This window comes from Pollicipes pollicipes, unplaced genomic scaffold, assembly GCF_011947565.3.
Source record: "Pollicipes pollicipes isolate AB1234 unplaced genomic scaffold, Ppol_2.1 Scaffold_1600;HRSCAF=1878_pilon_pilon_pilon, whole genome shotgun sequence".
Lineage (NCBI taxonomy): Eukaryota > Metazoa > Arthropoda > Thecostraca > Pollicipedomorpha > Pollicipedidae > Pollicipes > Pollicipes pollicipes.
The window spans coordinates 10,847,542-10,873,075 of record NW_023595962.1 but is presented as its reverse complement, the minus strand read 5'-3'; the positions used below and the strand labels follow the sequence as shown (position 1 = coordinate 10,873,075).

General features: G+C 48.8%; 2 protein-coding genes and 1 long non-coding RNA gene across 3 annotated transcripts; all 3 read left to right on the top strand.

The window, feature by feature from the left end:
* The first annotated feature begins 1,435 nt into the window (after positions 1-1,435).
* Positions 1,436-15,071, top strand: LOC119093776 (prisilkin-39-like). Its single transcript, XM_037216789.1, has 5 exons — positions 1,436-1,447; positions 3,640-3,761; positions 4,044-4,685; positions 4,979-5,121; positions 14,971-15,071. Exons 1-5 carry the CDS (start codon positions 1,436-1,438, stop codon positions 14,985-14,987), a joined length of 936 nt encoding a protein of 311 aa, XP_037072684.1. The 3' UTR covers positions 14,988-15,071.
* Positions 15,072-19,793: 4,722 nt separating this feature from the next.
* On the top strand, positions 19,794-22,899 carry LOC119093767 (DNA-directed RNA polymerase II subunit RPB1-like). The gene is made up of 4 exons (XM_037216778.1): positions 19,794-19,805; positions 21,819-21,940; positions 22,232-22,810; positions 22,893-22,899. The coding sequence occupies exons 1-4, from the start codon at positions 19,794-19,796 to the stop codon at positions 22,897-22,899; spliced, it is 720 nt and encodes a 239-aa protein (XP_037072673.1).
* A 2-nt stretch (positions 22,900-22,901) lies between these two features.
* Positions 22,902-23,896, top strand: LOC119102995 (uncharacterized). Its single transcript, XR_005094733.1, has 3 exons — positions 22,902-22,939; positions 23,232-23,374; positions 23,877-23,896. It is a non-coding gene; the product is annotated as an uncharacterized LOC119102995 (long non-coding RNA).
* The last annotated feature ends 1,638 nt before the right edge of the window (positions 23,897-25,534 follow it).

Below are 25,534 nucleotides of genomic sequence, written 5' to 3'. Positions count from 1 at the left end.
AATGCACAATCCACAAACGACGATGAGAGCTACAATCACAGTTACGTCGATAATGACAACAGTTTAAGCAATCATAAACTTCATCATCTTCACATCTATGGCGCTTGCGAATTCCCGATTGCAAAAGCACATCAAGTAAATAATACACACGTTATGGAAACCCTCTCCCCGATAGTTGGGAGGAAGGTTAACTTGCGCAAGAAATTTGACTAAATGAGCCCTGGCGTGTCGTGCAAATGAGCCTGAATTCTCAGTAGGCTCAGGGGTATTTATTGCGGATGCTTCGACATCAACGATATGTCTGTAGCATAAATAGTTACTGAGTAGCGCTATGTTTTATTACAGTCACTCAACGGCAATTTGCGGCCGACGCGGACGGCGGGCGGGAACCGAGAAATTTCCCGTTGGCGTGTGGCAGTGACGTTACCGTCACGTAACGGGACTCTACATCATCAGTGTTCCCTTCAAGCACATGAACCCCATCTCGGTTTGTTCCAAATGAATCACGAGCACTCCTTTAAGGTTGCAATTCTGTAATGTGTGGCGTCGCAAATATTGGCGTACTGAAGTAGCTTAGCTCGATTTGACAATGGGCTCTTGTCTGAGCCAAACAGGACCAATTTTTGGCATATTAAAACAAAACTGGTAACTTTTGCCCGTAGCAAAACTAACTGAGCTTAATTCAAAGCCATTTGTATTTGAGACACTTTAAAATGGCCTGTGCTGGGGTTCCGTCGCACCCACCCATGCGCTCACGTCATGAAAACGCCTGATCCGACGGGGTAATCGTTTCCTGCCCTTCGCCGCTGACCTATATTAACACTGGTTCAGTCCCGTTGACATGCAAGACAAAGCACCTCGAGCATGAGTGGCCCTGCGTGTGCTCCCCCCCCCCCCCGCCGCCCACTTTTCAGCACAGAAGTATTCATCCAAACGCTCCCTCACCTCACGCATGAGTGGTACTGCGAGTGCTCCACTCTCTGCCCATTTCTCAGCACAGAAGTCTTCATCCAAACACTCCCTCACCTTGCGCATGAGTGGTACTACAAGTGCCCCCCCCCCCCTCCCCACCGTCCATTTGTCAGCACAGAAGTCCTCATCCAAACGCTGCCTCACCTCGTGTGCCTCATCACAGTGGTAAAGAGACGCCCCTGTGTGATCGCACATGAGAAAGACGGCACGCCAAGCCATCACAGGTCATGACCGGGATGAAGATTGCCTGCCAGAGTACCACGCCCCGGCCACGCCTCCCCCCCCCCCCCTCTCAAGTCAGCCGAGGGAGCGGTGGGTCTCTGGGTGGGTGTCAACCTTGGCGCGTGCCGACGCCTCGGGCTAGGGGCGGGAAAGTGGTGTGGCGCTGTTGGCGGTATATAAGGGAGACGCAGAACTCAGCTGCAGTCAGTGAACGTTGCAGTCGGACTCACAAGCATCAAACATGTTCAGTAAGGTGAGTTGGGCCCGTGTGGGCAGGAGCCCCCACATCAGCTAACGAGCACGTGTAGCCTGTATTTGTGCACCCTCGAATGGGCTGGTGCACTAACTTGTCCGCGGTATTTCGGATTCAAACGAATGCCTATCTTGCATATAAATTTGGCTGATTTCGTCCAACATGGCAGTGTGTGTGCGTGTGATTAAGTAATTTAATGAGGCACCATGACATTTGTTCCATGGATTATCACCCGTCAGAAATTTACTATTTTATCGATAGCAGACTATGTCGGCAACTATACATCTTTATCAACAGTTGACTGTACACCCTTCACTGCCAGTGACTATACTGTAAGCCTTTGACTCTAAACACTAAGTCACATGGTTCACACTTTGTCAAAATCGTAAAACCACATAAAGAAGATGCAGCCAAATATAGCCTGCGAAACTATAGTCAAGTCTGCTCATTTGTTATCACATTTTATTCGAGTTTGAGACAACTAAGACTGCAAGGTATGCTCAGCCAAATGGCATTGCTTGCTAAAGACGACCGTTTCCAACAGTTTCAGCGGTTGTTCTATACTGAATGTACTCTATACAACTGAATGTTCAGACTTAATCGACGCCGATAGGTTAAAAACACGAGGTTTGGGTTTTAAAGTATGTATACTTTGAGGACAGCTGCTACTGTCTAGAGAACATTGACATAGTCCGTGCCAGACGGCATACAGCCTCCTCGGTGTCGCGTGATTCGGTGCTACTCGCCTATCGGTGATGAAGATCACGTGGCTTCATTGATTCATAGAAAATTAACATCGGACCGCCCAAAAGTATCAGTGATCACGAGTCGCTCTCCACGTGCTGACCCGTCTTGTAAAATTGATGACTAGCAGCTCTTAAGCAAATTTGTTTTATGATGTGCATTACTGCTCCCTTCGTACGTGTCTCGCGACAGTCTACCGACAAGGTACCTTAATTTTGTTTTCTGTGATCGGTGGCACCGCAAAACAATGTGTCAAGATTCACGATTATGTACAAAGAAACGGATATCCATCATACAGGAAAAATGTGAAAAATATCTATGCATTTGAGTACTAATGTAGCTCTTAATATTCATGGCGTCGAACACACCCTTTCATGACGAGGCAACAACGCTATTGAGATTGGTATTCAACTACGCTATCGAGCGTTCTAGCAGAGGGGCAATCTACGTAAGCTTTACTCAGGCAGATTTCATGTCATGGTGTGTAGATCGGGAACAATATCAATGGAATAAATAGCTTCGGAAAAAGTGGATTTTGACTTACATAAAGAGAAACTTGCGTTATGCTCTCTCACTTGATCTCGGTGCCATAATTTACTGGAGTTTTATTTTGGTGACGCAATAATTTTAAAAGCCTTGGATTTACCGTGCCCTCTATTGGGGTGATAATGGTGAAACAAATCACCAAGCCACCGAATACCTTCAGATCTTCCAGACCATCGTCATCATGTTAATAGAGCTTTTTAGCTGGAAACAAGGAGACAAAACATTTTCATGCCAAACGTAGCCATACAATATTGCGGATCAGAGTCATGGGAAAAGGTCGGGTCAGGTCAGGTTCAAATCAGATCAAATGAAGATTACCACCTCGATGTTTTTGGTTCAGTTTGATCACGTAACGTAGATAATTCACACGCTTGAAAACATGTAAGGCATACCAACTCGTTTCTGTCTGTCTGCACTTGTTACTGATATACATATGTGAAATATTTTTTTTTACCGAATATTTTGGCAATACGTCTATGGCCTCAAACGATTATCTCATCTCACGTCACCTCAGACGGTCATTCGGTAAACATCGAACAGCCGTAGGTGTCACCGGCCGTAGGTGTCAAAAATTGAACTCGTTCGGCGAGACATCTTCAAACGAATTAATGTGGTGTAGTTTCTACGAGTCTACCCAAGTAGTCACTTTTTCACTGTTCAAGTAGTGTAATATCAACGTGTATCAAATCAAACACTAATCCACTCTGGCAGAATTTGCCAGTAACGCGAGCAATTAACGAATCCAACGATGCTACGGTGGTGGCTTTGTCATATACGTGCCCTGCCCTGTTATGCCCTGCACTTCCCTGTCCTTCCCTGCCCTGCCCTTCCCTGCACTTCCTTGCCCTGCTGACATGCCCTGCCATGCCATGCCTTGACCTGACCGGCCGCTCTGTCGGCAGCTGTTTGTGGTGGGCCTTTTGGCCACGGCCTGCCTGGCCGCCGAGGAGAAGAAGGCGGCTGAGGACCTGAAGACGGACAGCTCGTCCACCAGCTTCTCCCACAGCAGCCTCGGCGCGGTGCAGTAAGTCGCTGATCGCTGTCACCTCCCTTTGCCAAACGCTGGGGAGAACCAACCAACTGAGATGCCGGCAGTAGGTAAAGAGTCTGATCCGTGGAAATGGAAGCGGGGGGGGGGGGGGGAGGTCGTGCCATATTCACCATTTTATAATGATTCGGATGAAATTAGTTTGAGCACACCTTTTCCGAAGTAATTTACATTTTTGTGCGGCATGAACACACGGGCAAAGTATAACCGACTCTATGAATTTTTTTAGGAATTCAGCTGACTTCGTTTGACATCTCGGCCTCGTTTCAGCTCCGGAGTGTCGACGTACCACGCTCCTTCCACCACCTACGCCCCTGCCAGCTCCTACCACGCGGCGTCGGCTGGCTACGCCTCTGGCTCGTCCTACCACGCTCCGTCCCCCACTTACTCTTCCAGCTCGTCGTACCACGCTCCGTCTACTGGCTACTCGTCGGGCTCCTCGTACCACGCTCCGTCCCCCTCTTACTCCTCCAGCTCGTCGTACCACGCTCCGTCTACTGGCTACTCGTCGGGCTCCTCGTACCACGCTCCGTCCCCCTCTTACTCGTCAAGCTCCTCGTCCTACCGCGCTCCGTCTACTAGCTACTCGTCGGGCCCCTCGTACCACGCCGAGCCGGCCTACTCGCCCAGCTCCTCCTACCACGGCGCCGCCCCAAGCTACGCCCCCGTCTCGCCCTACCACGGCCCGGCTAGCTACGCCTCGGAGGGGTACGCTGCGCCCCATCAGAGCAGCTACCGCCCGAGCTACCAGCCCGTGCAGACGTACCACCAGTCGGCCTACGCCCCGGCTCGCCCCAGCTACGGCTCCGGCTACGCCCCTGCCGCCGGCTACGGCTACGCCGCCGGCTACCAGGGCGTGACCTACGCCGGTCGCGACCAGGGTTACGGCCACGACAACGCGTGAGTGTGCAGTGGAGCTGGGCGAGCCACAGAGAGCCGTGGTGAGCTGATGCTTACAGTTGCGGCGCGCCACCTTGAACAAAACACAGCGAGATGATTTTTGTCACATTTGGTACAGCAAGCTGTGGCGCAGAAGGCAGTCAGCTTTGGTGTGCCTTTCCACATTCATGTTAAGCCAGCATCAAGATCGCTTCACTGTGAATATTTTTGATTCGAATGAGACAATGTAGAGCAGTGACAGTTAAGACACCCTCCCCCCCACGCCATTGACGCGGCCTCGTCATCCCGTGCAGGTACAGCCCCCGTCCGCACGCCGGAGGCTACTCGCACCAGCCCCGCGGCTACGGCTACCAGCAGAGCGGCTACGGCTACCAGCCGGCCGGCTACGACCGCACGCCTTACGGCGGACACGGAGGCTACGCTGCCCCGGCCTACGGTCAGTCAGAGCTCAATTGAGGTCGGCTAAGGTCGGATACGTAACGGCGAGTAGGCACAGTTGACTTCACGCTTTGTTCGAACTGACTGTGCTTGGCGCTTGGGCGCTCTGTTTTCAGGCAGCTTCAAGTAGTCACTAATGACGCTTAGAATGTTTACTCCCTCGCCATGTGTTGACGTATGATCTATGCAGAGATGATAAGACCGTTTCCTTTTCACTCGATGCTTTTGTTACGCCAGGTCGATTGTAAATAACCAATGAAGTACAAATGCGTTCCTTGCTAAAACGTATCATCGCCCCGGTAGACTACAGACCTAGACCTGTTGCAACCTTCTACAACATCAGGTACTGACTACCTCAGATAAATGTGACTACTCGGCCCCTCTTCTGGCGGGGCGTGTTTGTGACGGTATCGTCTCGTCCTTAAGGGATTGCCTCATAGCGACTGAATGCAATGTCTGACGAAGTGGGAGTACATTGCGGTACATTTGCGGTACATTGCACGGTATGAGTGCAATGTATCACGAAATGAGTGTACATAAGGGAATGTTTCGTACATTTCAGAACCCTCCCACTACTAGAGCGTTGACTGGCTCCCAGGAAAGAGGCCTAGATCTGCTGAACGTCTAGATAATGAAGGCGTCGATCCACTCTACCTTTCTCGGCTGCTAGAAACACTTTATTTATTGCACTGCATTGAACACAGGCAATGCATGCGCATGAATCATGTTTCTCGCTGTTGATGTCTGCTGCGGAGTGTGGAAGGAATGCAGAGTGATTTTGTGTCACGTACCTGACTTCAGTGAGTGTACCGAGAGATTTGTGCGCTGTAAATAAACTTTTTATTTGTGTTCTCTGTTTCTCCACGTTCACAGAGGACTGTGCTCAGCCAATTGTGAGATAACAAACCACTATCAGAATGTAACAGACAACGAGATGGTTTACCTCGTGATGACACTAAATCAGTAGCAATATGACGTCACGTTCGTACTTGATTAACATAAGCCGGTTAAGCCGCGACTGTGAATAACGCCAGGGCTGGTAAGTGCGTATGTTCTGCTGCGGATCAAATTCAATTGAGGCCAAATTGTTGCAAGCAGCAAGTGCAAGTGCGGTGCAGTATAAGGACATTGCCGTCAACAAAGTAGGCATAAACCATTCAACGAAAAATGGCAAGAAAGTCAGCACAATCAACTGGTGGCCTGGCTTGGCATATCATCTGACGCCTGTCTCATGACCACAATTCTCAATAACATTTAAACACAAGCATACGATACACTCAGTAATACATTGACTTTCGATAAGTTTCAGGGAAAGCTGTTGCCACTATGAGCACAGACGGACTAGCCCCACACTACGGAAAATCCTGGTCAGAAGAGTATGTACTCAAACTCCACCCTCGTGCTGGCTGGTTTTCAGGCTGAGCCTTGGCCCACGACTGCATTTTCTTCTCTCGTCCGCCACTGAGTGACGAAGGGCCTGAACAGCCACAGCAGCTGCTGAATGCATGGCAGGACCCCGACCAGTTTTAGACGGCCTGAGGAAATGAGGCTCAATATTGCAGCATCTCCGAGCCCGTGCACCCCATACCAAAATTAGGTGGGCGCTCCAGGCCCGTCAGCCAAGCCCATCCTCGAATAGCTTAATAAAAGTGCCATAATAAAGGATGTGAATAGAAATACACGCATTAAAGCCGTGGATGAAAAGACAAGAGCACCACGAGAACAGGCCAAAGCACACGCAGCCAAAAAATTTGATTCAGCACACATCTAACGTCGCCGCGCGCCACCTCTCGGAAGATCGGAGAACTACAAGTGAATGCTGTCATGCAAGTGTTCTGTGGAGCAGTCAAACAAGGACATAATAAACAGCATATGTACTAAAAAGTGAACTTTTATTCTTTAGATATTTTTTCTCCACTTAAACGGATGCTACCAGTTGTAAGTGAGGTTACTTCATCACATCTGATGCTCTCTTCCAACTCTTCAAATGTAGAACACTCCCTTGAAACATGCTCCAAGCCTGATGCGACTTATGTCGCCTGTCGCTCGCCTTTTGTATCGTCCCAGCATTGCTGAAACAAGTCAATGTTGTGTTTCTGCACTACATGGGAATGGAAGAGGAATATAATGGGCTCCGGACTCAGCTCAGAGCAAAGAGTTTACAGTTTAGTATGACGCTGCATTCCTTTACGACATTGTTGCCATACTGGGGCACTCCTTTGTTAGAGCATATGTCATGTTTTGCTTAGATTTCATGTGGAATGCAAAGCTCTGCATCAACTTACCACAGCGTCTTTATATCTCTACATTTTGCACCCGTAATACATTTGACACGGTTTGAAAACACCTGCTTTTTGTGCGCTGAAACCGCTTTTGCCATGCTGTGTCGTATCTTGCAATTTCACACTCTTGTTTACGCTGTGTTATTTGCCGGAAGTACGAGTATGTCCTGCGAATGCTAGGCAGTGCGTACAACTCCGAGAGTCACCATCCTGCCATAACCGTGAAATCTCACTTGAGTTCCCTACCAAAATTGAGCACTGGAACTGCTCCTGCCCATACCATGGATCCTAAGATTTGACTCAGTCTGTGGAAACAAATATTTAGGAAAATTTCGAATGTTCAACCACCAACAGATAGCCGTTTTAAAGAAACCACAGAAAAAGTGTATGTGGGGGGGGGGGGAGAAATCCATTCTCCGGCCCCGAACAGGGTTACATTGTTAAGTGAAAGCACATGTTTGCTCGTTTTGAATCCACTAAGTGTTCACCACAGATTCTTGACACGCTACGATGAGGTGTTCAAACGGTAATGGCATTTTACCTCGGCTGACTGGCCTTTGATCTCTGTTGACTAGACATGACAAGCACACCATGCGACCTAAGTCGGAGATAAAGCTCTAGACCACGCACGGGATTCCCGTGTGATGTTTTGAGGCCTTAAATATCCCCAACTTAGGCTCCAACCCTTTTGTTGGCCTGATTCATTGGTGTGTAGAATCATTTTTCACTAACCAGCCCCAGTCATTTATTTTGCAAAACTATGTCCTTCACACGTGCCACGGGGAATGCGAAAATCGGTTCAGGTCAAGATCAAGCCTGTGAAGTCGCGTGCGACTCCATCATTAAGACAGCGCTTTAAAAGATGGGGGAGTCATTTATCTCTCTCAGGCCAAAGTTAGAATGTTGGACAAAGTCACCTGCTGTGTAAAATCTCCTCAATACACCTTCATCGTTGTTGCGTCGTACATATTGTCAGTGGCTATATGCTCAGTGCTCCATGATCATCGGGCACGAGCCGACGGCAGACCGGAGTGGACCGGCCTTGCCTCGGGCACTGGTCGGACTAGAGTCTTGAGTCACCTGAGTCATTACTGGTTACTGCCTGTTACCTAACTATCACGCGGAAGGTAGTGTCAAGGGCCTCCAGGCCAGGCCAGGCCTCCAGGCCTCTTCAGCCAAAAACTATATTAAAACATCTGATATGCTCACAGCATATCCATTAGGCACTCGATCTCTTTTAAAAAAGATCAATGCCAAATGCCATTTTTTCTGGCACGCAAACTTTGTTCAAAACACAACTTACGATGCCTGCAAACTTCTGGCATTTCTGGCGTTCCAAATAACAGCTGTTCGGAACATCAAAAATACCGAAACACTTCACCTAAACAGGAAATCCCGTCTGGCCCGAACATCAGAGGTTCAGAGCATCTGATCAGCTGAGGCCACCGACTGGAAATTCGGCCTACTGCAAATTTAATGTGCCAAGCAAAGTCAGGTACAGGAGGTTAAATAACTGGCCACCGACTGGAAATTCGGCCTACTGCAAATTTAACGTGCCAAGCAAAGTCAGGTACAGGAGGTTAAATAAATCAAAAGATGATCTGCTATGTCTCAAGTAGACATGTGCCCAAAAAGGTTTTGGATCATGACCCCAAGATCTCATACACACCTGGAGTCTTATGAAATCCTGGATCCTCCCCTGGGGTCAAGGGCACAGCCAGACTCTTGGTGGGGGACGGAGGACACAGTGTTACCGTGGGGTCCTGCTAGTGAAATGCCCCTCCCCTTAAAATGAGTTACCGGATTTCGCCAACTTTATTTCAACGGTGGACAGAATTGATTTCTTCTATTCTTATCTGCAGCTTTCTTCAACTGAAACGGCAATGTATTGAGTGACGATGTTAAAGCTTTGAAACTTTTTTCTCAGTTTGCTGGACAGAATGTTCTCGGGAAACGCTTTATGCGCATGCCGTGACAAGACCTGACCTAAATATGACCATTACCAAGAAGCAAGATGTCCTGCAGCAACATGGCCCAGTTATTGCAATATAAATTACCCTAATTAATGCTGCGAGATCTCGCCTGTCTTGAACCCCTCTGCCACACATGGTTACCAGGTAAACAATATTTTGGTTAGCGACTCTGACGTGTTCTGCATTCGAGAATGTTTGGGAGCGTTTGATGCGACCTTTGACAGCATTGATGTTAAATTTTCAACATCGCCACTTCATACATTGTGACATCTTTGGGAGACATTGTTGACGTTACATATTCACCTAATGCGTAATCTATTAACTACGACGAGAGCGCCAATCATAGTTACGTCGATAATGACAACAGTATAAGCAGTCATTAACTCCATCATCTTCACATCCATGGCACTTGCAGCTTACCGATTGAAAAAGCACATCAAGTAAATAATGCACACGTTAAGGATCCACTCTCCCCGATAGTTGGAGGGTGAGGCGAACTTGCGCAAGAAATTTGGCCAAATGGCCCCAGGCGTGTCGTGTAAGTGAGCCTGAATTCTCAGTAGCCTCAGAAGTATTCATTAGGGGTGTTTCGACACCAACGATATGTCTGCAGCATATATAGTTACTGAGGAGCGCTATGTTTTATTAGAGTCACTCAACGGCAATTTGCGGCCGACGCGGACGGCGGGCGGGAACCGAGAAATTTCCCGTTGGCGTGTGGCAGTGACGTTACCGTCACGTAACGGGACTCTACATCATCAATGTTGCCTTCAAGCACATGAGCCCCATCTCAGTTTGCTCCAAATGAATCACAAGCATCCCTTTATGGTTGCAATTCTGCAATGGTGTGTGGCGCCGTAAACATAGGCGTGCTTAAGTCCATGTTTATTCAAAACAATTTGAAATGGCGGGGCTGGGTTCCGTCGCATCAACCTATACGTTCGCATCATGAAAACGCCTCATCCGGGCGGAAGTAATTGTTTTCTGCTTTTCGCCTCTGACCTCGTATATGAACACTGGGTCAGTCCCGTTGACATGCATGATAAAACACCCCGCGCATGAGCGGTCCTGCGAGTGCTCCACCCGTCACCCATTTCTCAGCACAGAAATCTTCATCCAAACGCTGCCTCACATCCTGTGCCCCATCAGAGTGGCAAAGAGACGCCCCTGTATGATCGCACATGAGAAAGACCGCACACCCAACTATCACAGGTCATGACCGGAGTGAAGATTGCCTGCCAGAGTACCACGCCCCGGCTACGCCCCTCCCCCTCTCAAGTCAGTCGAGGGGACGGTGGGTCTCTGGGTGGGTGTCAACCTTGGCGCGTGCCGACGCCCCGGGCTAGAGGCGGGAAAGTGGTGTGGCGCTGTTGGCGGTATATAAGGGAGACGCAGAGCTCAGCTGCAGTCAGTGAACGTTGCAGTCGGACTCACAAGCATCAAACATGTTCAGTAAGGTGAGTTGGGCCCGTGTGGGCAGGAGCCGCCACAAAAGCTAACGAGCACATGCAGCCTGTATTTGTGCACCCTCGATGGGCTGGTGCACTAACCTGTCTGCGATATTTCGTATTCAAGCCAATGCCTATCTTGCATGCAAATTTGGCTGATTTCGTACAATATGGCAGCGTGTGTGCGTGTGATTAAGTAATTTAATGAGGTACCATCACATTTGTTCCATGGATTATCACCCCTCGGAAATTTACTATTTTATCGATAGCAGACTGTCTCGGCAACTATACATCTTTATCAACAGTTGACTGTACACCCTTCACTATACCGTAAGCCTTTAACTATACCGTAAGCCTTTGACTCTAAACACTTATTCACATGGGTCACACGTTGTCAAAATCGAAAAACCACATAGAGAAGATACAGCCAAATATAGCATGCGAAACTATAGTCAAGTTTGCTCGCTTGTTATTACATTTTATTAAAGTTTGAGACAACTAAGACTGTAAGGTATTCTCAGCCAACTGGCATTGCTTGCTAAAGACGACCGTTTCCAACAGTTTCAGCGGTTGTCCTATACTGAATATGCCATACACCTGAATGTTCGGACTTAATCGACGCCGATAGGTTAAAAACACGAGGTTTGGGTTTTAAAGTATGTATACTTTGAGGACAGCTGCTACTGTCTAGAGAACATTGACATAGTCCGTACCAGACGGCATACAGCCTCCTCGATGTCGCGTGATTCGGTGCTAGACTCGCCTATCGGTGATGAGGATCACGTGGCTTCATTGATTCATAGAAAATCAACATCGGACCGCCCAAAAGTATCAGTGATCACGAGTCGCTCTCGACGTGCTGACCCGTCTTGTAAATTGATAACTAGCAGCTCTTAAGCAAATTTGTTTTATGATGTGCATTGCTGCTCCCTTCGTACGTGTCCCGCGACAGGCTACCGACAAAGTACTTTAATTTTGTTTTCTGTGATCGATGGCTCCGCAAAACAATGTGTCAAGATTCACAATTATGTACAAAGAAACGGATATCCATTATACAGGAAAAATGTCACAAAGATCTATGCATTTGAGTACTAATGTAGCTCTAGATATTCATGGCGTCGAACACACCCTTTCATGACGAGGCAACAACGATATTGAGATTGGTATTCAACTGCGCTATCGAGCGTTCTAGCAGAGGGGCAATCTATGTAAGCTCAGGCAGATTTCATGTCACGGTGTGTAGATCGGGAACAATATTAATGGAATAAGTAGCTGCGTAAAAAATGGATTTTGGCTCACATAAAGAGAAGCTTGCCTTATGCTCTCTCACTTGATCTTGGTACCATAACGTACTAGAGTTTTATTTTGGTGATGCAATAATTTTAAAAGCCTTGGATTTACCGTGCCCTCTATTGGGGTGATGATGGTGAAACAAAATCACCAAGCCACCGAATACTATTCAGATCTTCCAGGCCATCGCCGTCATGTTTATAGAGCTTTTTAGCTGGAAACAAGGAGACCAAGCATTTTCGTACCAAACGTAGCCATACCACATTGCAGATCAGGGTCATGGGATAAGGTCGGGTCAGGTCAGGTTCAAATCAGATCAAAGGAAGGTTACCACCTCGATGTTTTTGGTTCAGTTTGATCACGTGGCGTGGATAATTCACACGCTTGAAAGTTTGTAAGGCATACCATCTCGCTTCTGTCTGTCTGCACTTATTGCTGAGATGCATATGTGAAGTATTTTTTTACCGAATATTTTGGCAAAACTTCTATGGCCTCAAACGGTCATCTCATCCCACGTCACCTCAAACGGTCATCTGGTAAACACCGAACAGCCGGGCTGGCCGTACGTGTCAAAAATTCAAATCGTTCGGCGAGACATCTTCAAACGAATTAATGTGGTGTGGTTTCTACGAGTCTACCCAAGTAGTTACTTTTTCACTGTTCAAGTAGTGTAATATCAACGTGTATCAAATCAAACAATAATCCACTACGGCAAAATTCCCCAATAACGCGAGAAATTAAAGAATCGAATGATGCTACGGTGGTGGCTTTGTCATGTACCTGCCCTGCACTTCCTTGTCCTTCCCTGCCCTGCCCTGCCCTGCACTTCCTTGCCCTGCTGACCTGCCCTGCCATGCCATGCCTTGACCTGACCGGCCGCTCTGTCGGCAGCTGTTTGTGGTGGGCCTTCTGGCCACGGCCTGCCTGGCCGCCGAGGAGAAGAAGGCGGCTGAGGACCTGAAGACGGACAGCTCGTCCACCAGCTTCTCCCACAGCAGCCTCGGCTCGGTGCAGTAAGTCGCTGATCGCTGTCACCTCCCTTTGCCAAACGTTGGGGAGAACCAACCAGCTGAGATGCGGGCAGTAGGTAATGAGTCTGATCCGTGAAAATGGAAGGGGGGGGGGGGGGGGTTAATGCCATATTCACCATTTTATGATGATTTGGATGAAGTTGGTTTGAGCACACCTTTTCCGAGCTAATTTTACATTTTCGTGCGGCATGCACACACGGGCAACGTATAACCGACTTCATGATTTTTTTTAGGAATTCAGCCGACTTCGTTTGACATCTCGGCCTCGTTTCAGCTCCGGAGTGTCGACGTACCACGCTCCTTCCACCACCTACGCCCCTGCCAGCTCCTACCACGCGGCGTCGGCTGGCTACGCCTCTGGCTCGTCCTACCACGCTCCGTCCCCCACTTACTCTTCCAGCTCGTCGTACCACGCTCCGTCTACTGGCTACTCGTCGGTCTCCTCGTATCACGCTCCGTCCCCCTCATTTTCCTCCGGCTCGTCATACCACGCTCCGTCTACTGGCTACTCGTCGGGCTCCTCGTACCACGCTCCGTCCCCCTCTTACTCGTCCAGCTCCTCGTCCTACCGCGCTCCGTCTACTAGCTACTCGTCGGGCCCCTCGTACCACGCCGAGCCGGCCTACTCGCCCAGCTCCTCCTACCACGGCGCCGCCCCCAGCTACGCCCCCGTCTCGCCCTACCACGGCCCGGCTAGCTACGCCTCGGAGGGGTACGCCGCGCCCCATCAGAGCAGCTACCGCCCGAGCTACCAGCCCGTGCAGACGTACCACCAGTCGGCCTATGCCCCGGCTCGCCCCAGCTACGGCTCCGGCTACGCCCCTGCCGCCGGCTACCAGGGCGTGACCTACGCCGGTCGCGACCAGGGTTACGGCCACGACAACGCGTGAGTGTGCAGCGGGGCTGGGCGCGCCACAGAGAGCCGTGGTGTGCTGATGCTTACAGTTGCGGTGCGCCACCTTGAACAAAAAACAGCGAGATGACTTTTGTTACATTTGGTACAGCAAGCTGTGATGCAGAAGGCAGTCAGCTTTGATGTGCCTTTCCACATCCATGTTAAGCCGGCATCAAGATCGTTTCACTGTGAGTATTCTTTTTTCGAATGAGACAGTGGAGAACAGTGACAGTTAAGACACCCTCCCCCCACGCCATTGACGCGGCCTCGTCATCGCGTGCAGGTACAGCCCCCGTCCGCAGGCCGCAGGCTACTCGTACCAGCCCCGCGGCTACGGCTACCAGCAGAGCGGCTACGGCTACCAGCCGGCCGGCTACGACCGCACGCCTTACGGCGGACACGGAGACTACGCTGCCCCGGCCTACGGTCAGTCAGAGCTCAATTGAGGTCGGCTAAGGTCGGATACGTAACGGCGAGTAGGCACAGTTGACTTCACGCTTTGTTCGAACTGACTGTGCTTGGCGCCTGGACGCTCTGTTTTCAGGCAGCTCCATGTAGTCACTAATGACGCTTAGAATGTTTACTTCCTCGTCATTTGTTTACGTATGATCTATGCAGAGATACTAACTCTGTTTCTGTTTCGCTCAATGCTTCTGTTACGCCGAGACGATTCTAAATAACCAATGGATTACAAATGTTTTCCGTGCTAAAGCGTATCACCACCCCGGTAGACTACAGACTTAGACCTGCTGCAACCTTCCACAACACGAGGTACTGATTACCTCAGATAAATGTGACTACTCGACCCCTCTTCTTGCGGGGCGTGTTTGTGACAGTATCGTCTCGTTCTTAGGGGATTGCCTCATATCGACTGAATGCAATGTTTCACGAAGTGAGTGTACACAAGTGATTGTTTGGTACATTTCAGAGCCCTCCCACTACTAGAGCGTTGACTGGCTCCCAGGGAACAGGCCTAGATCTGTTGAAGAAGGTCTAGATAATGAAGACATCAATCCACTCTACCTTTCTCGACTGCTAGAAACACTTTATTTATTACACTGCATTGAATACAGGCAATGCATGCGTATGAATTATGTTTCGCGCTGTTTATGTCTTCTGCGGAGTGGCGGAGGAATGTAGAGTGATTTTTGTCACGTACCTGACTTCAGCGAGTGTGCCAAGTGATTTGTGCGCTGTAAATAAACTTCTGATTTGTGTTCTCTGTTTCTTCACGTTCAAAGAGGACTGTGCTCAGTCCATCGTCAGATAACATGCCACTATCAGAACGTAACAGACAACGAGATGGTTTACCTATGTGAGCCCGTGCACCCCATACCAAAACTACGTGGGCGCTCCAAGCCCGTCAGCCCAACTCCAACATCGAATAGCTTAATAAAAGTGCCATAATGAAGTATGTGAATAGAAATACGCGCCTTAAAACCGTAGATGAATAGGCAAGAGCACCACGAGAGCAGGCCAAAGCACGCGCAGCTAAAAAATATGCGATTCAGCACACATCTAGCGTCGCCGCGCGCCACCTCTCGGGAGGATGAAGAACTACAAGCGAATGCCCTCGTGCAAATGCTCTATGGAGCAATCACATAATGAACAGCAGATACACTATATAGTGAGCATGTTTGTGTAAGTAATTTTTCCACTGAAACGTATACCAGTAGTTGTAAGTGAGGTTATTTCATCATATCTGATGTTCGCTTAAAACTCTTTTAACGTAGAACACTCCCTTGAAACATGTTCCAAGCCTGATGCGACTTATGTCGCCTGGCGTTGGCCTTTTTGCATCGTCCCAGCATTGCTCATACAAGTGACTGTTGTGCTTCTGCACTACATGGGCCTGGAAGGGGAATATAATGGGCTCCGGATTCAGCTCGGAGCAGACAGAAGATGGTTTAGTATGACGCTGCATTCCCTTACGACACAGTTGCCAAACTGGGACAACCCTTTGTTACCATATATATATATATATATATATATATATATATATATATATATATATATATATATATATATACATATATATATATATATATATATATATATATATATAATGTTTAGTGTAAAATTGATCTGGAATATAAAGCTCCGCACCTAATTACCACAACGTCTTTTACATCTTTGCATTTTGCATCCGTGATACATTTGACACGGTTTGAAAACTCCTGCTTTTTGCAGCGCTGGAACCGCTTTTGCCATTCTGCATCGTATCTTGCAATGTCACACTCTTGTTTCAGCTGCGTTATTTGCCGGAAGTAAGAGTATGCCTTGCGAATGCTAGGCTGTGCATACAACTCCGAGAGTCACCATCCTGCCATAACCGTGAAATCCCACTTGTTCCCTACCAATATTGAGCACTGGAACTGCTCCTGCCCATACCATGGATTCTAAGATTTGGCTCAGTCTGTGGTAGCAAATATTGAGAAAAATTTCGAGTGTTCAACCACCGACAGGTATCCGTTTTAAAGAAACCACAGAAAAAGGGTAGGGGGGAATTCATTCTCCGGCCCAGAACGGGGTTACGTTATTAGGTGAAAGCGCATGTTTGCTCGTTTTAATTCCACTAAGTGTACACCACGAATTCTTGACATGCTACGGTAAGGCGTTAAAAAGGTAATGATATTTGACCTCGGCTGACTGGCCTTTGACCTCTGTTGACTAGACATGACAAGTACACCATGCGACATAAATCGGAGACAAAGCTCTACACCACGGACGGGATGCCGTTTGATGTTTTGAGGCCTTCAATATCCGCAGCTTATGCTTCAACCCCTTTGCTGGCCTAATTTATTGGTGTAGAGCCATTTTTCACTAATCAGCCCCACTCATTCATTTTGCAAAACTACGTCCTTCACACGTGCCACTGCCGATACGACTATCGGTTCAGGCCAAGGTCAAACCTGTGAAGTCGCGTGCGACTCCATCATTAAGACAACGCTTTAAAAGATGGGGGAGTCATTTATCTCTCTCAGGCTAAAGTTAGAATGCTGGACAAAGTCAACTGCTACGCAAAATTTCCTCAGAACACCTTCATCGTTGTTGTGTCTCACATATTGTCAGTGGCTATATTCTCAGTGTTCCATGATCATCGGGCACGAGTTGACGGTGGACCGGAGTGGACCGGCCTTGTTTCGGGCACTGGTCGGACTAGAGTCTTGAGTCACCTGAGTCATTACTGCTCACTGCCTGTTACCTAACTATCACGCGGAAGGTACTGTCAAGCGCCTCCAGGCCTGGGTGCGGCTCTTCATCCGACAACTCTATTAAAACATCTGATATGCTCACGGCATATCCATTAGGCACCCGATCTCTTCTAACAAACAAGCCCTACAAGTGCCATTTTTTCTGATATGCAAAATTTGTTCAAAACACAGCTTACAATACCTACAAACTTCCGGCATTTCCGGCGTTCCGAATAACATCTGTTCGGAACATCAAAAATACCAAAACACCTCACCTAAACAGGAAATCCTGTCTGGCCTGAACATAACGACGTTTGAAGCATCTGATCAGCTGAGGCCACCAACTGGAAATTCGGCCTACTGAAAATCTAATGTGCCAAGCAAAGTCAGGTACAGGAGGTTGAATAAACCATGAGATGATCTGTCATGCCTCAAGTAGACATGTGCTCAAAAAGGTTTTGGATCATGACCCCAAGATCTCATACACACCTGGAGTCTTATGAAATCCTGGATCTTCCCCTGGGGTCAAGGGCACAGCCAGACTCTTGGCGGGGGAGGGAGGACACAGTGTTACCGTGGGGTCCTCCTAGTGAAATGCCCCTCCCAAAAAATGAGTTACCGGATTTCGCCAACTTTATTTCAACGGTGGCTAAAATGTCTTTGTTCTGTTTATATCTGGAGCTTTCTTCAACTGAAACAGCAATGTATTGAGTGACGATGTTAACGCTTTGAAATTTTTTCTTCATTAGCTGAACAGAATGTTCTCGAGGCAGTGCTGTATGCGCATGCCGTGACAAGACCTGACCTGAATATCACCATCACCAAGAAGGAAGATGCCCTGCAACAACATGGCTCTGCTATTGTTATAGAAATGACCCTAATTGGTGTTGCAAGATCTCGCCTGTTTCGGACCTCTCTGCCCTACATTGTTACCAGGTAAACAATATTAAGGTTATTGGCTCTGACGTATTCTGCATGCGAGATTGTTTGGGAGCGTTCGATGCGACCTTTGACAGCATGGATGCTACATTTTCAACATCGTCACTTCATGCATTGTGACATCTTTGGCAGAAAGTGCAGGCATCACAGATTCATCTAATGCTCAATCCATTAGCGACGACGCGAGCGACAATCATGGCCACGTCGACAATGACAACAGCTTGAGCAATCATTAACTCCATTATCTTCACATCTATGGCGATTGCGACTTCCCGATTGCAAAAGCACATCAAGTAAATCATACACGCGTTATGGAAACCCTCTCCCCGATAGTTGGGAGGAAGGTGAACTTGCGCAAGAAATTTGACTAAATGAGCCCTGGCGTGTCGTGCAAATGAGCCTGAATTCTCAGTAGGCTCAGGGGTATTTATTGCGAATGTTTCGACGCCAACGATATGTCTGTAGCATAAATAGACACTGAGTAACGCTATGTTTTATTAAAGTCACTCAACGGCAATTTGCGGCCGGCGCGGACGGCGGGCGGGAACCGAGAAATTTCCCGTTGGTGTGTGGCAGTGACGTTACCGTCACGTAACGGGACTCTACATCATCGGTGCTCCCTTCAAGCACATGAACCCCATCTCAGTTTGCTTCAAATGAATCACGAGCACTCCTTTAAGGTTGCAATTTTGTAATGTTGTGTGGCGTCGCAAATATTGGCGTACTGAAGTAGCTTAGTTCGATTTGACAATGGGCTCTTGTCTGAGCCAAACGGGACCAATTATTGGCATATTCAAACAAAACTTTTGCTAGCTTTGCGACGGGCAGCTTTTGCCCGTCGCAAAGCAAACTGAGCTTAATTCAAAGACATTTGTATTTGAGACACTTTAAAATGGCCTGTGCTGGGGTTCCGTCGCATCGACCCATGCGCTCACGTCATGAAAACGCCTGATCCGGCGGGGTAATCGTTTCCTGCCCTTCACCCCAGACCTCCTATATTAACAGTGTTTCAGTCCCGTTGACATGCAAGACAAAGCACCCCGAGCATGAGTGGCCCTGCGTGTGCCCCCCCCCCCCCCCCGCCGCCCATATTTCAGCACAGAAGTTTTCATCCAAACGCTCCCTCACCTCACGCATGAGTGGTTCTGCGAGTGCTGCACCCTCTGCCCATTTCTCAGCACAGAAGTCTTCATTCAAACACTCCCTCACCTTGCGCATGAGTGGTACTACAAGTGCCCCCCCCCCCTCCCCACCGTTCATTTCTCAGCACAGAAGTCCTCATCCAAACGCTCCCTCACCTCGTGTGCCTCATCACAGTGGTAAAGAGACGCCCCTGTGTGATCGCACATGAGAAAGACGGCACGCCAGGCCATCACAGGTCATGACCGGGATGAAGATTGCCTGCCAGAGTACCACGCCCCGGCCACGCCTCCCCCCCCCCCCCTTCTCAAGTCAGCCGAGGGGACGGTGGGTCTCTGGGTGGGTGTCAACCTTGGCGCGTGCCGACGCCCCGGGCTAGAGGCGGGAAAGTGGTGTGGCGCGGTTGGCGGTATATAAGGGAGACGCAGACCTCAGCTGCAGTCAGTGAACGTTGCAGTCGGACTCACAAGTGTCAAACATGTTCACTAAGGTGAGTTGGGGCCGTGTGGACAGGAGCCGCCACATCAGGAAACGAGCACATCCAGCCTGTATTTGTGCACCCTCGAATGGGCTGGTGCACTAACCTCTCCCGCGATATTTCGGACTCTAGTCAAACGAATGCCTATCTTTATCAACAGTTGGCTGTACACCCTTCACTGCCAGTGACTATACCATAAGCCTTTGACTCTGAACTCTTGGTCACGTGGTTCATGCTTTGTCAAAACCTTAAAACCACATGGAGAAAATCAAATCAAATATAGTCTGCGAAAACATGGTCAAGTTTACCCACTTATTGCTATATTTCATTTCTAGTTTGGGACAACAAAGATACTTGTATACTTAGCCGACTGACATTGCTTGCTGAAGACCACTGTTTCCAACAGTTTCAGCAGTCAACAACTGAATGTTCAGACTCATCGACGCCGATAGGTTAAAAACACGAGGTTCGGGTATTAAAGTTTTCTGTGAGGACAGCTGCTACAGTCTAGAGAACATTGACTTAGTCCGTGCCAGACGGCATACAGCCTTCTCGACGTCACGTGACTCGATGCTAGACTCGTCTATCGGTGATGAGGATCACGTCGCTTCATTGATCCATAGAAAATCAACATCGGACCGCCCAAAGGCATCGGTGATCATGAGCCGCCCTCAACGTGCTGACCCGTCTGGTAAGATTGATAAATGACAGCTCTAAAGCAAATTTGCTTTGTAATGCCCATTGTTCCCCCCCCCCCCCCCCTCCCATTGGTGCCTGTCTCACGACGGTCTAAAACAAATCGCCTTAATTTCGTTTTCTGTGATCGGTGGCTCCGCAAAAAGGTGTCAAGATTCACACTTATGTATGAAGAAACGGATATCCATTACACAGGAAAAATGTGAAAAATATCTATGCATTTGAGAACTAATGTTGCTCTAAAAATTCATGGCGTCGAACACACCCTTTCATGACGAGGCAACAGCACTATTGAGATAGGTATTCAACTACACTATCGAGCGTTCTAGCACAGGGGCACTCTAAGTAAGCTTTACTCAGGCAGATTTCATGCCATGGCGCGTAGATCGGGAGCAATATTAATGGAGTAGGTAGCTTCGGAAAAATGGATTTTGGCTTACATAAAAAGAAACTTGCGTCTTGCTCTCTCACTTGATCTCGGTTCCATAATTTACTAGAGTTTTCTCTTGGTGATACAATAATTTTAAAAGCCTTGGATTTAGCGTGCTGTCTATTGGGGTGATGATGGTGAAACAAAATCACCAAGCCATCGAATACCTTCAGATCTCTCAGACCATCGTCATCATGTTTATAGAGCTTTTTAGCTGGAAACAAGGAGGCCAAGCATTTTCACACCACACATAGCCATACGATATTGCCGATGAGGGTCACGGGAAAAGCTCAGGCCAGGGCAGGTTCAAATCAGATCAAAGGAAGGTTACCACCCCGATGTTTATGGTTCAGTTTGATCACGTAACGTAGATAATTCACACGCTTGAAAAAATGTAAGGTGTACCTACTCGTTTCTGTCTGTCTGCACTTGTTACTGACATACATATGTGAAATATTTTTTTACCGAATATTTTGGCAAAACGTCTATGGCCTCAAATGGCCAGCTCATCTCACGTCACCTCAGACGGTCATTTGGTAAACCCCAAACAGCCGTAGGTGTCACCGGCCGTAGGTGTCAAAAATTGAACTCGTTTGGCGAGACATCTTCAAACGAATCAAGGTGGTGTAGTTTCTACGAGTCTACCCAAATAGTTAATTCTTTCACTGTTTAAGTAGTGTAATATAAACGTGTGTCGAATCAAACAATAATTCACTATGGCAAAATTCGCCAATAACGCGAGAAGTTAAAGAACCGAACGATGCTACGGTGGCGGCTTTGTCATGTACCTGCGCTGCACTTCCCTGTCCTTCCCTGCCCTGCCCTGCCCTGCACTCCCTTGCCCTGCTGACCTGCCCTGCCATGCCATGCCTTGACCTGACCGGCCGCTCTGTCGGCAGCTGTTTGTGGTGGGCCTTCTGGCCACGGCCTGCCTGGCCGCCGAGGAGAAGAAGGCGGCTGAGGACCTGAAGACGGACAGCTCGTCCACCAGCTTCTCCCACAGCAGCCTCGGCTCGGTGCAGTAAGTCGCTGATCGCTGTCACCTCCCTTTGCCAAACGCTGGGGAGAACCAACCAACTGAGATGCCGGCAGAAGGTAAAGAGTCTGATCCGTGGAAATGGAAGTGTGGGGGGGGGGGGTCGTGCCATATTCACCATTTTAGGATGATTTGGATGAAATTGGTTTGAGCACACCTTATTCGAGCTAATTTTACCTTTTCGTGCGGCATGCACACACGGGCAACGTATAACCGACTCCATGAATTTTTTTAGGAATTCAGCTGACTTCGTTTGACATCTCGGCCTCGTTTCAGCTCTGGATTGTCGACGTACCACGCTCCTTCCACCACCTACGCCCCTGCCAGCTCCTACCACGCGGCGTCGGCTGGCTACGCCTCTGGCTCGTCCTACCACGCTCCGTCCCCCACTTACTCTTCCAGCTCGTCGTACCACGCTCCATCTACTGGTTACTCGTCGGGCTCCTCGTACCACGCTTCGTCCCCCTCGTACTCCTCCAGCTCGTCATACCACGCTCCGTCTACCGGCTACTCGTCGGGGTCCTCGTACCACGCTCCGTCCCCCACCTACTCGTCCAGCTCGTCGTACCACGCTCCGTCTACTGGCTACTCGTCGGGCTCCTCGTACCACGCTCCGTCCCCCTCTTACTCGTCCAGCAGCTCGTCCTACCGCGCTCCGTCTACTAGCTACTCGTCGGACCCCTCGAACCACGCCGAGCCGGTCTACTCGCCCAGCTCCTCCTACCACGGCGCCGCCCCCAGCTACGCCCCCGTCTCGCCCAACCACGGCCCGGCTAGCTACGCCTCGGAGGGGTACGCCGCGCCCCATCAGAGCAGCTACCGCCCGAGCTACCAGCCCGTGCAGACGTACCACCAGTCGGCCTACGCCCCGGCTCGCCCCAGCTACGGCTCCGGCTACGCCCCGACCGCCGTCTACGGCTACGCCGCCGGCTACCAGGGCGTGACTTACGCCGGTCGCGACCAGGGTTACGGCCACGACAACGCGTGAGTGTGCAGCGGGGCTGGGGGCGCCACAGAGAGCCGTGGTGTGCTGATGCTTACAGATGCGGTGCGCCACCTTGAACAAAAAACAGCGAGATGACTTTTGTTACATTTGGTACAGCAAGCTGTGATGCAGAAGGCAGTCAGCTTTGATGTGCCTTTCCACATCCATGTTAAGCCAGCATCAAGATCGTTTCACTGTGAATATTCTTTTTTCGAATGAGACACTGTAGAACAGTGACAGTTAAGACACCCTCCCCCCACGCCATTGACGCGGCCTCGTCATCCCGTGCAGGTACAGCCCCCGTCCGCACGCCGCAGGCTACTCGTACCAGCCCCGCGGCTACGGCTACCAGCAGAGCGGCTACGGCTACCAGCCGGCCGGCTACGACCGCACGCCTTACGGCGGACACGGAGACTACGCTGCCCCGGCCTATGGTCAGTCAGAGCTCAATTGAGGTCGGCTAAGGTCGGATACGTAACGGCGAATAGGCACAGTTGACTTCACGCTTTGTTCGAACTGACTGTGCTTGGCGCCTGGACGCTCTGTTTTCAGGCAGCTCCATGTAGTCACTAATGACGCTTAGAATGTTTACTTCCTCGTCATTTGTTTACGTATGATCTCTGCAGAGATACTAACACTGTTTCTGTTTCACTCAATGCTTCTGTTACGCCGAGACGATTCTAAATAACCAATGAAATACAAATGTTTTCCGTGCTAAAGCGTATCACCACCCCGATAGACTACAGACTTAGACCTGCTGCAACCTTCCACAACACGAGGTACTGATTACCTCAGATAAATGTGACTACTCGACCCCTCTTCTTGCGGGGCGTGTTTGTGACAGTATCGTCTCGTTCTTAGGGGATTGCCTCATATCGACTGAATGCAATGTTTCACAAAGTGAGTGTACGTAAGTGATTGCTTGGTACATTTCAGAGCCCTCCCACTACTAGAGCGTTGACTGGCTCCCAGGGAACAGGCCTAGATCTGTTGAAGAAGGTCTAGATAATGAAGACATCAATCCACTCTACCTTTCTCGACTGCTAGAAACACTTTATTTATTACACTGCATTGAATACAGGCAATGCATGCGTATGAATTATGTTTCGCGCTGTTTATGTCTTCTGCGGAGTGGCGGAGGAACGTAGAGTGATTTTTGTCACGTACCTGACTTCAGCGAGTGTGCCGAGTGATTTGTGCGCTGTAAATAAACTTCTGATTTGTGTTCTCTGTTTCTTCACGTTCAAAGAGGACTGTGCTCAGTCCATCGTCAGAAAACATGCCACTATCAGAACGTAACAGACAACGAGATGGTTTACCTATGTGAGCCCGTGCACCCCATACCAAAATGAGGTGGGCGCTCCAAGCCCGTCAGCCCAACTCCAACATCGAATAGCTTAATAAAAGTGCCATAATGAAGTATGTGAATAGAAATATGCGCCTTAAAACCGTAGATGAATAGGGAAGAGCACCACGAGAACAGGCCAAAGCACGCGCAGCTAAAAAATATTTGATTCAGCACACATCTAGCGTCGCCGCGCGCCACCTCTCGGAAGGTTGAAGAACTACAAGCGAATGCTCCATGCAATTGCTCTATGGAGCAGTCAATCACATAATGAACAGCAGATATACTATATAGTGAGCATTTTTGTGTAAATAATTTTTCCACTTAAACGCATACCAGTAGTTGTAAGTGAGGTTATTTCATCATATCTGATGTTCGCTTAAAACTCTTTTAACGTAGAGCACTCCCTTGAAACATGTTCCAAGCCTGATGCGACTTATGTCGCCTGGCGTTGGCCTTTTTGCATCGTCCCAGCATTGCTCATACAAGTGACTGTTGTGTTTCTGCACTACATGGGCCTGGAAGGGGAATATAATGGGCTCCGGATTCAGCTCGGAGCAAACAGAAGATGGTTTAGTATGACGCTGCATTCCCTTACGACACAGTTGCCAAACTGGGACAACCCTTTGTTACTATATATATATATATATATATATATATATATATATATATATATTATGTTTTGTGTAAAATTGATCTGGAATATAAAGCTCCGCACCTAATTACCACAACGTCTTTTACATCTTTGCATTTTGCATCCGTGATACATTTGGCACGGTTTAAAAACTCCTGCTTTTTGGAGCGTTGGAACCGCTTTTGCCATTCTGCGTCGTATCTTGCAATGTCACACTTTTGTTTCAGCTGCGTTATTTGCCGGAAGTAAGAGTATGCCCTGCGAATGCTAGGCAGCGTGTACAACTCCGAGAGCCACCACTCTGCCATTGAAGTGAAATCCCACTTGTTCCCTACCAATATTTAACACTGGTGCTGCTCCTGCCCATACCATGAATTCTAAGATTTGGCTCAGTCTGTCGTAACAAATATTTAGACAAACTTAGAGTGTTCAACCACCGACAGGTATCCGTTTTGAAGAAACCACAGAAAAAGTGTGGGGGGGGGGGGGAGGGCGAATTCATTCTCCGGCCCCGAACGGGGTTACGTTATTAGGTGAAAGCGCATGTTTGCTCGTTTCAACTCCGCTAAGTGTTTGCTCGTTTCAATTCCACATGATATTTGACCTCGGCTGACT

What these genes read in the sequence shown, in the direction of transcription:
- LOC119093776 (XM_037216789.1), top strand. An exon ending in AGCAGCCTCGGCGCGGTGCA is followed by an intron (nt 3,762 to 4,043) that starts GTAAGTCGCTGA and finishes TTTGACATCTCG; the next exon opens with GCCTCGTTTCAGCTCCGGAG. An exon ending in GGTTACGGCCACGACAACGC is followed by an intron (nt 4,686 to 4,978) that starts GTGAGTGTGCAG and finishes CATCCCGTGCAG; the next exon opens with GTACAGCCCCCGTCCGCACG.
- LOC119093767 (XM_037216778.1), top strand. An exon ending in AGCAGCCTCGGCTCGGTGCA is followed by an intron (nt 21,941 to 22,231) that starts GTAAGTCGCTGA and finishes GCCTCGTTTCAG; the next exon opens with CTCTGGATTGTCGACGTACC.